General features: G+C 48.6%; 1 protein-coding gene across 1 annotated transcript in view; it reads left to right on the top strand.

Annotated features, from left to right (window-relative positions):
- PTH1R (parathyroid hormone 1 receptor) overlaps positions 1 to 10,514 on the top strand; it is a 99,824-nt gene that overhangs the window by 47,666 nt on the left and 41,644 nt on the right. Inside the window, exon 2 of the mRNA XM_027669553.1 lies at positions 3,980 to 4,085. Coding sequence (XP_027525354.1) covers positions 3,980 to 4,085 — 106 coding nt within the window. The remainder of the gene's footprint in view (positions 1 to 3,979; positions 4,086 to 10,514) is intronic.

The raw sequence follows: 10,514 nt of genomic DNA, 5'->3' as shown, positions 1-10,514 counted from the left end.
GGTGGAATGAATTCCAGCTGCTCTGTGCAGTTCAATCCTCAGGGATTATAAGGGGACTGAACAGCTCAGGTTGGTGAATCCCACTCTGGATGTTCCCAGTTGGTCACCAAGGCAGGAATTACATGGGAAAAACATCTATTTTTGTTCCTTTTTGTTGGTGAATAAGTTTAAATAAGAGATTTTGTTTTGAAAATGGGCTAAATAGTGCAAAAAAAGAGGGGGGGGGGGAATAAACCCAGAGTTGATCCAATTGATTTCAGGAGGTGGGATGAGGATGGAATGAATTCCAGCTGCTCTGTGCAGTTAAATCCTCAGGGATTATAAAAGGACTGAACAGTTTAGGTGGGTGAATCCCACTCTGGATGTTCCCAGTTGGTTTGGAACGTGGGGGCTCAAAAAACCCGATCAAAGATGAGTCAAGTGTTGAACGTGCAAACCTTGGGGAGTTTTTGGCTGTGGTTTTCACTCAGTTGAAACACTTTTAGCACCTTTTATCTCCTTTTTCCTGATCCTGGAAAGCAGGGAATACACAGAGTGGATGGTGCTGAGTGTGTTAAATTGGAGCAAATTCTGAATTTAAATGTTATTTCTGGGTTCTCAGCAGGGCACAAGGTTTCTGTGTCTTAGAAAAATAGAAAATCTGTGGAGATATATATATGAAAATAGGCTTTTTTTGGTCAATCTTCTGTCCTAGACCATCCCCAGTTTGAGGAAAAAGAAGGTTGTTACCTTCCAGCTTTTGGCCATCAGCAGTTTCAGACATTCCTGTATCCAGGAATTTTGCATCCAGGTGGCAGTTTTTTAACAGCTCCTGGTGGATTTGCTAATTTTATAATTCATTAAATTGTCTGCTCCTCTGTTGGGTCCACCCTGGGATTTGCTTACAGGAACTGTGCTGCATTTTCACCCCTCCTTGTTCCTCCTGGGGCTGAAATTCTGCAAAACCAGAGGAAAATGGGGGAAAATGTGGCGCTGAACAGTTAAAATTTCTCCAGCAGCTGAGAAATTTTCCAGCTGTGGGTCCTGTCCCACCTCCTGTCCCTTGAACCCAAATCAGAGCCATCCCAGTGCCCGATAAAGCAGATTATTCCCAATCCCCGGGGATCACTCAGCCTGGTTGTACTTCCCAATCCTCAATCCCTCAGGATTCCTCACTGGAATTCCTCGGCGAGGGTTGGGGACAGGAGGGGACAAGTTCAGCCCCACCAGCTCAGCCCAGTTTGTCTTGGGTGTTTAATGGGAGTTATTCAGCGTTGGGTGTTTAATGCCAGTTATTCTCTATGAATTAATTTTCCTACAAATCTCTTGGGAATAGATATCTTTGAGTGGCAGGACGGAGTGAAAATCTCTATATATGTGTTTAAAACCACGTCTCAGCCTCTTTGCCCAAGAAAGACGTGCCTTAAATACACTTTTACCACTAAAACCAGTTTTTCTGGGGGGAGAGGAGAGAATTTGGAGTTGGTTTGGGTGGGTTTTGAAAGGTCTGGCAGGAAATTCTAAGAGCTGTATCCCAGTTGTCCTGCCCAGCTCCAGGCACAGCACTTGGAGACTTCATCTCCTTTCCTGGGAATTGAAAATGCCTTTGCTGGGCCCGGCCTGGAGGCTGCACATCCCTGGGGCTGGAGCTGCCCTGCTCCCAGGGCTGAATCCTGGGAATGCCTGAGGTCAGAGAGGAGAAATCCAGAGGATTTGTGGGATCACTGCGGGGCTGTGCAGGAATGACAGCGGGCTCTGCCCCCGGGGCTCCGTGTTTCCCAGGAAAACTGAACTGAGGGATGTTGCCTTAAGTGTGGATGGGCCAAACATCCGGGAAGGGGCGGCTTTGTTGTGCATTAAGGTGGTTTGGGAAGTGACTCCCACTTCGGAGGGATCCTGAGCCTGGATTTAGTCCAAGGACACGACAAACTAACTCCTGTTTTCCTCGGAGTGCCCTTATCACACCTACCCCTCCCTCTGCCTGTCCATCCCCTCTCCAGCTGCTCAAACATCCCGGCCCTTCCCAGAGGAGCTCGCTGGAAAAGGGGCTCTGGCTTTATTTTTATTTACTTTTATTTATTTTTATTTATTTTTATTTATTTGTGTTTGTTTTTATTTATATTTATTTGTATTTATTTTTATTTGTATTTATTTGTATTTATTTATTTGTATTTATATTTTCTATTTTATTTATTTGTATTTATTTATTTGTATTTAATTTTTATTTTTATTTATTTAATTTTTATTTTTATTTATTTTTAAATTTTTATTTATTTCAAATTTTTTTAATTTATTTTTATTTATTACTTTATTTTAATTTAATTTTTATTTATTATTATTTTTATTTTCTATTTCTATTTAATTTTATTTATTTATTTATTTTTATTTAATTTTTAATTTTATTTGGGTTTATTTGGGTTTATTTGGGTTTTATTTTTTTATTTTTTTTTTTGTTTTTGTTTTGCTTTTATTTTGTTTTTATTTTGTTTTTATTTTACTTTTATTTTGCTTTTATTTATTTTATTAACCCTCACTCTGTCACTTGGAGGGAGTTTTGCTGGAGAACCAACCGGCCTCCAGCTGGTTCCCGTTCCTGCCTTTGCCAAATGAATGAACTGCGAAACGAGGGGAGGAACCTTAATCCTGGAGAGAAAGGGTTTGGGAAGTGCAAGGAAATCATGGAATGCCAGGATGGTTTGGGTTGGAAGGGCCGTTGAAGACCATCTCATCCCACCCCTGCCAGGGGCAGGGACACCTCCCACCAGCCCAGGGTGCTCCAAGCCCTGTCCAACCTGGCCTTGGACACTTCCAGGGATCCAGGGGCAGCCACAGCTTCTCTGGCAAATCCATTCCAGTCCCTCCAAATCCTCACAGCCAGGAATTCCTTTACAATATCCCACCTAAATTTACTGTCTTTCAGCTTGAAGCCATTCCCTGTGTCCTGTCCCTCTATCCCTTGTCCCCAGTCCCTCTCCAGCTCTCCTGGAGCCCCTTCAGGCCCTGCAAGGGGCTCTCAGCTCTCCCTGGAGCCTTCTCTTCTCCAGGGGAACTTCCCTGGGTGATGTTCCCAGTGGCTTTTCCCTGAGTTTTTGGGATGCTGTCACCTCTGCCTGGGGCATCTCCCCCTCTGGACTTAGGCAGGAATTTTGTAGAGCCTGAAGGTCTCGACAAGGAGGTGGAATTTGCACTGGAATGATGACGACAGGTTAAAATTCTTAAGAGGAGAACATTCCTTGCTCCAACACTATTTTCTAGGATCTTTTTTCCTCATGGATTGGGGCACTCAGCTCCAAAATTCCTCCCTTTTTGTGTGTGTGACAGGAGCAGCTGCTCCTTTGCCGTGGACGATTCCAGGCGGCACCTTGCGGGAAGCGTCGCTTGGGAAAACTGGGATTGCAGAGAAAACTGGGAGTCACTGGGCAAGGCTGGAGAGGAAGGGCCCTCAGCTCAGGAAGGACATTGAGGTGCTGGAGCAGGTCCAGAGGAGAGCAACAAGGCTGGGGAAGGGACTGGAGCACAATTCCCATGAGGAGAGGCTGAGGGAGCTGGGGCTGTTCAGCCTGGAGAAGAGGAGGCTCAGGGGAGACCTCCTCACTCTCTGCAACTCCCTGACAGGAGGGGGGAGCCGGGGGGGGCTTGGTCTCTTTTCCCAGGCAACCATCAGCAAGACAAGAGGGCTCGGTCTTCAGCTGTGCCAGGGGAGGTTTAGGTTGGACATTAGAAAGAATTTCTTTGCAGAGAAATTGGAATGGGCTGCCCAGGGAAGTGGTGGATTCTCCATCCCTGGAGGTGTTTAAGGACAGACTGGATGTGGCATCAGTGCCATGGGCTGGGAACCACAGCGGGGTTGGATCAAGGGTTGGACTCGATGATCTCGGAGGTCCCTTCCATCCCAGCTGATTGTCTGATTCTATGAAGCTGTGGGTGCAAAGAACATTTTGCCCTCAGCCCAAGGAATTCCGTGTCCTGCTGAGCTCTGCCCCTCTCTCCCCCCGTGCAGGTGGATGCCGACGATGTCATCACCAAGGAGGAGCAGATCTTCCTCCTGCTGAAGGCCAAGGCCAAGTGTGAGCGACACCTGAAAGCCAAGGTGCCCAAGGTGCACGGTGAGTGTTCCCACAGCACCCCAGAATTCCACGGCTGGGCCCCTTCAGTGGGAAAAAAATTCCTCTTTTAAATGTAGAAAGACAAAGCAAAGGATTTATTCGGCGCATTGGGTCTTTATTTCATTGAGTTTCCAGGGGGAAAAAGGCCCTTTGGGTTTAAACTCTATACATTTTATAGTTGTATAAAATCCCACTCTTTTCAGATGAGTTTAATATATTCATTTTTTGCCTAAAAACGTTTCTTCTCCCTGAAGATTGGCTGCAAGGAGTCCTCTGTCAAAAACGATGGATCTTCCTTTGTTCTCAGCCCAAAGAGAGGGAAGAAACCCCCCCCCCCGTGTGCAAAATTTCCACATGGCCCTGAAAGATTTGAATTTTTAGGAACTTTTATCTGGCCAAAAAAGACCCTGACACTCAGTCCCATGTGGGAACTTGGATATCTTACAGCTTTGTGATACTTCTATATATAAAAACCCATATTTTATCTCTCACACCTCTGTGCCCAGCCCAGCCCTTCCCCTCAGCCCAACAGGTGGAGCTTGGCAGTGGAAGAACACCAGAATATTGGGTTTGGGGAAGATCTTTCACCACAAGGTGTTGGGAAGCAGAGTTGTCACAGTTGTCTTGTTCTGCAGCAGCAGAATTCCAAAGGGTCAGGAGGGTGCAAAAGTCATGGGATTGTGCCCATTCTTGTTGTACCCAAAGCCCAAGCAGTGCATGGGAGGGAACATCAGCTCTACCAAGATTAGGGAATCCTGGAGTGGTTTGGGTTGGAAGGGACACTAAGGATCATCCAGTTCCAGCCCTGCCATGGGCAAGGACACCTTCCATTAGCCCAGGTTGCTCAACCTGGCCTTGGACACTTCCAGGGATCCAGGGACAGCCACAGCTTCTCTGGCAAATCCATTCCAGTCCCTCCCCACCCTCACAGACAAGAATATTTTTCCTAATCTCCCATCTAAATCTATCCCCTTTCAGTTAAAGCCATTCCCCCTTGTCCTGTCCCTCCATCCCTTGTCCCCAGTCCCTCTCCAGCTCTCCTGGAGCCCCTTCAGGCCCTGCAAGGGGCTCTCAGCTCTCCCTGGAGCCTTCTCTTCTCCAGGGGAACCCCCCCAGCTCTCCCAGCCTGGCTCCAGAGCAGAGGGGCTCCAGCCCTGGCAGCATCTCCGGGGCCTCCTCTGGACTCCTTCACCAATCCAAATTCCTTCCCAACCAGCCCCCAGTGGTGCAGAAAAGCCTCCCTCCAACACCCCTTCTTCGTTTCCCTCTGCCAAACTCTCTCTTCTCCTCAGGAGGGCCCAAGCTCAGCTCAGCCTCTTTCTTCCCCTTCCCTTCTCTCCTGGGCTGCAGATCTGCTCCCGGCTGTGGGGCTGGAGGGAGGAGCAGGAGCAGCTCTCTCCTGTGGGAAGCCCAGTAATCCCCCCCTCCCCCCGTGGAGTTCTTTCTTCACTCCCATGTGTTAATGACTTCAATGACTGGCACTGGGGCTCAGCTGGGCCACCCCACCCCACCAGTCCCGGGTGGGCTCCTGGCCCCTCTTCCTCTATTCCCTGAGTGAAGGGGACAAACCAGGATCCCCAAATCCAGCCCTGACCCCAGAGTAGAGTTCCCTGCCCACCTGGTGTCCCTCTCCCGTTGGACACGGCAGCAAGAGGCCCCAAAATCCCGGCTTTCCTTTGATTCCCAGCCTCCTGCTTCCCATCAGCCAAACCCTCAAGCCACATCCTCTGCTGTTGCTTTGTCCTGTTCACCCGCTGCCCAATTAACACCTCATTAAAAACGCACACGCAGAGGCATTTCCTTCTGTTGTCCCCGGCCCACCTGCCCACCCCGGGGGCTGGGGACATCTGAGAAACACCAGCTGCTCCAGCTTTTCCCTACATTTGGTATTGATCCCCCCTTAATCGTCAGGAGCAGTTCGGGGAGGGATGAGGAGCTGGATGTGAGTGACAAGAAGATTTTGGGCTCTGTCCCAAGGAGAGCAAAGGATCCAACCCCAGGGGTTTTTAGGTGCTGTTTGAGACCTGGCTCAGTGACTGGAGCAGAAGGAAATCTAAAATGTCATCATTTAGTCTTGTGGACACAAGTCCTGCCTTGGGAAAAAAGCTGTTCAGGGATTCAAGCTCAGGCTCCATCCGAGAGGAGGAATCACCCTGATGGCAACACTCTGGGCAGGAAGGTGATGAGAGAATCAATCATTCAAGTAGGTAATTAGACCCAATTAATCTGCGGGATCCAAAAGGCGGAATGATTTCTGATTGAACCTTTCCCAAGGAATGTTTCCTTAGGCTGGAACACCCCAGAAATTCCTGCTCCCGCTTCACGGACGAGGCAGGGAGCTGCCAGACATTCTCTAGGATGGTGGAAGGATTTTGTGGGCACAGCAGAGGGTTTTTTGGTTTGGAAAAGTTCTTCCCACTTTGCAGAAGAGCCACCATTCCCAGATTTTTAGGTTACAGATGCCCCTGGACACTAGAAAAGTGGTTGCTCCAGTCCTTTCCTCCTTGGATGACGCAGGAACTGGGACCTGGTGTCTGTTCTGCTGATCCCCCAAGGCCAGGTGGGGCTGTCAGATCTCATCCCTTTCCCTCTTCCCTCACTCCAGACCTCGAGAAAAAAGCCTGGGAAGGGCAACATCACCTTCCCAATGGAGATGCATCAGCCTCCAGCTGCAGACATCGGGGGCAGAGCGGTTGGGACCTGGAGCAACATCAGTCCTGGGGGTGCTTTCCAGTTGTCTCCTGTGTCCAGATCTCTGCTGGGTTTGTCATTCCAAAGAAGGAAAAAGGCCCAGCTCACAGTGAGGCAGCAGTTTTGGGGAGATTCTCAGGGAAGCACTTCCTGCTGCCATCCAAGGGGGAAACTTCTCTGGCCTTTTCTGCAGAGTTGTGGGGAGGGGAAGGTCCATGTTCAGCTGTGCTTGAAGGAATCTGCCTGGAGAGCCAGGATCCTCCTGGGACCATCCTATCCCACATCCTGGAGCAACTCTGATGGAGGGACAACCCTGCAGACAGGAAAAGCCAGCGAGGAAATCCCAGTGCTGGGGATGTTTGGGAAAGGAGAAAGTCCCTACTTAAAATCCCTGACCCGGGTCAACAAGGAGTGGCTTTGGCCTCGGGAGTCACGTCTCTCCAGGGAAACTCTTGACCACAAGGGTCACAGGAAAAGAGTCTTTGACCCCACAGCTGGTTTGGAGCTGCTCTGCATCAGATCCTGGAGCAAACTCGGCAACACGTGGAGCGCTTCCACATCCCTGCTCCGGGGTTTTATCCTGCCCCCCTGAACCTCCAGTGTTCCAGCTTGTGGGTGGAGAGAGAAGAGGAATTTGGGAGGTGAATCCATGGCTGTGGGCACCAGGGATGCTCCCTAAGCCATGAGGGATTGGGGGGTGCCTCGTCCAGACAGATCTGCTTCTCCAAGGAGCCTTCTGAGGACCTCTTCCCGCAAACCTGCTCCCACCAACGCTCCAAGCTCGCGGAATCGCAGGATCATTGAGGCTGGAAAAGCCCTCCAAGACCATCAAGTCCACCCTGTGCCCACCTTGTCTCCTGGTGCCGTGTCCAGTCGTTCCTTGGACACCTTCAGGGATGTGACTCCACCCCCACAAACCCTCCCAGAGCCCAGTTTTGTTGTCACCAACCCCGTGACTTCCTTTGCTCCTTTGGATCCCCTTCAACACCCAAGGATTGGCAGAGTGGATCGACCTGAGGGAGAGCCTTTTTGGAGGAGCTTTGTTTTCCAGCTGGATCAGCTTCCTGATCTGCTTTGTCCTGCAGCCACAAACCCAAGGGGGACATCCAAGGGAAAGGAGCAGGGCCAGGAGAGGGAGGTGTTGGTGGGAGAGGTGGCACGTCAGGCGTTACCTGCAGAGCTGCTGAGCTCTGGAAAATCCCAGCTGATTTATCCCACTACCTTCTCTCCTTGCTCCCACTTCACATCAAGGGCTGTGTGTGCCCACTCAGCGCTTAAATTCCAGGAATTCCCACCTGGAATGGCTCCTGCCCCTGCCTGGCTGTGGCTGCAGCACAGTGTGGTGATTTATCCACTCCACACCAGCCCCTGGTGGGTGTTTTTGGAAGCAGAGAGTGGGATTTGGGACACCTTGATATCTTTTTACGGATTTTTTTAGAGAGAGGGAAATGTCACTTGAGGTGGCCTGGAAGTTTGGTAGGGCTGAAATTCCTGGAAGCTGAAGCACAGGGATGTTCAACATACCCCCTCCCGCCTCCAAGGAAGGTCTGTGGCAGAGCCAAGCTTTGGATTCCAAGCTTTGGATTCTCCTCTCCTGCCTCCAAGCCACAACCCACCTTTCCTTTTGTCCTGGAATTCAAGGGGAGGCTGAAAAGACTCCAATCCAGGTGGGCAGAAGCTGATGAAAATCCTTGGACAAATTCCACTGGAGTGGAACTCAACCCTCCCGTCATCTCTCTCACTTCAAAGCCTCTGGATTTCCTTGGGAATGAGAAAAACAAATTTGGAACTTCCTGCAGTGCAGTGGGGACCTGGGTTTTCCTCTCCTTTGCCCATCACATCCCTGAGGGCGTTTCAGGAGCCTGTTGTTTTCCTGCAATAAACTGGCAGGTTCCCATTTATTTGTTGATTTGTCAGGGATTCATGGATTTCTCCAACTTTCTTCTGTCTTTAATATTCATTTAATTGACATTTTAATAAGGGAAAAATGCAGATTTCAGAGGTATCCAGGAGTCTTAGTGGATGAGAGGAAGCCTGGATCAGCACCTTGACTTTGGAATCTGCTGTTCCCTCTCTCACCTTGCAGCTCCATCCCTAAAGGATGGAAATCCCAGGATATAAATGGATTAATCAAACTGAGGAAGACACACTGTGAGACCAGAACCAGGAGGGCAAAGGAGATTTTTTTGAGGAGAGGGATTCTGTGTGTCCTTCTTCCAGCACAGACCCGGATTTGGGAGGGAGAAACACCCCCCAAAAGTGGCTCTTGGAGTGGGAAATGTGTTCCCAGTCATGCAGGGACTCCAGGAGCTCTTCCCAGTGCCTCGAGTCACACTCCAGCACCCTCTGGAAGCAGGAAAGCCTTGATCTCCTAATCTTCCCCCTGGAATTGTCCTTTTCCCTCTGCTCACTTTTCCTCTCTCCTTTCAACGTGGCTGGTGGGGGGGTTTGGGGAAGAGATGTTCCCTGGCTTTCTTGGGTTTCATTTCCATTGGAAATGTCCTGGAATATCCACTGTCAAGTGAAGTATTCAAATGTTTGCTACCACAGATCAGCAAGATCTTGTTCAGTGGAGAGAAATCAGCTGTGATTTCATCACCTAATTTAATTTATCTCATTTAATTGATTTATCTAATTTAATTTTTTAAATCTCATTTAACTGATTTATCTAATTTAATTTTTTAATCTAATTTCATTTATTTATCTCAATTAATTGATTTCTCTCATTTAACTGATTTCTCTCATTTAATTAGACGTGTCTAAGGCTGGTTGTAAGTCTTGAATCAGGGACTAAAGAACAAGAGGGGGAACAGTAGATGTGCCAAGAATTTCTGGGTAGTGGGAACACATCAGGGTTGAGAGTCCAAAGGAAAGTCTCAGGAAAGAAAAAGATAAAAAAAAAATCATAAAGTCCAAAATTTTTTCAGCAGTAACAACCCACTTTTTATGTGTAAAAACCCCAAATTCCTTTTTTTTTTTCTTTCCCCTTCTAAAAATGTTAACTTTTAGCTTTAGGGGGGTTCAGTGGAGGTTGAGCTTCTTCTTCTCCTCCTGGGACAGCTCACAGGGATTATTTGTCCCCAGGAGTGTCCCAGCCATGGATTCTGATCCATGAGGTGACCTGGACAGCCCCACATGGAGCTGAGTCAATCCAATGAGCTCCCACCTGGCATTTGTGCATCATCTGCTGCCTCTGGAAACCCAAAATATTCAAACAAAACAAAAAAAAAACAACACCCCAAAACTCCTCCCCCTGCCAGCATTTGGTTTTCTTCTTTTCTCTCCCCCCCTCCTTTTTTTTTTTTCCCTTAAATTTAGCCTCCAGATTAAAGCCTTTGGGGAAGAACAGGAAACCCTAAAATGTCTCTTCTCCCTCGCCAAATATTCCATTTGAGCCGTGCTGGGCAGGCCGATGCCACCCCAAAGCTAAAACCTGGAAGGGGATGAAGCGAAATTCCCACAATTCCCACCCAAAAAACCAGCGAGACCTGAGGGGTGGATGGTTTATTTTTTTTCACCCGTGAATTAAAAGCTTGTCTTTGCCTGGTTTGGAAGAGGAGATGGGACGTTTTGGGGGGGAAGAGGGAGATTTTTCCACTGTTATTAGCGAAGGCCTCGCTCCGGGCCCGAGGTGTTGCAGTTTGCCTCAAAATGGCTTGGGTTTGTTTTTTTTTAATAAATGAGCTTATTTGCAAGGGAAAGGGGTTATTTTAATTGAAGATTTGTGTGTGTTTACCC

The sequence above is a fragment of the Corapipo altera genome, unplaced genomic scaffold, assembly GCF_003945725.1.
Source record: "Corapipo altera isolate COAL_440 unplaced genomic scaffold, ASM394572v1 152, whole genome shotgun sequence".
NCBI classification, from domain to species: Eukaryota; Metazoa; Chordata; class Aves; order Passeriformes; family Pipridae; genus Corapipo; species Corapipo altera.
The sequence above is the reverse complement of the archived record's forward strand: the minus strand, read 5'-3'. Positions and strand labels throughout refer to the sequence as shown.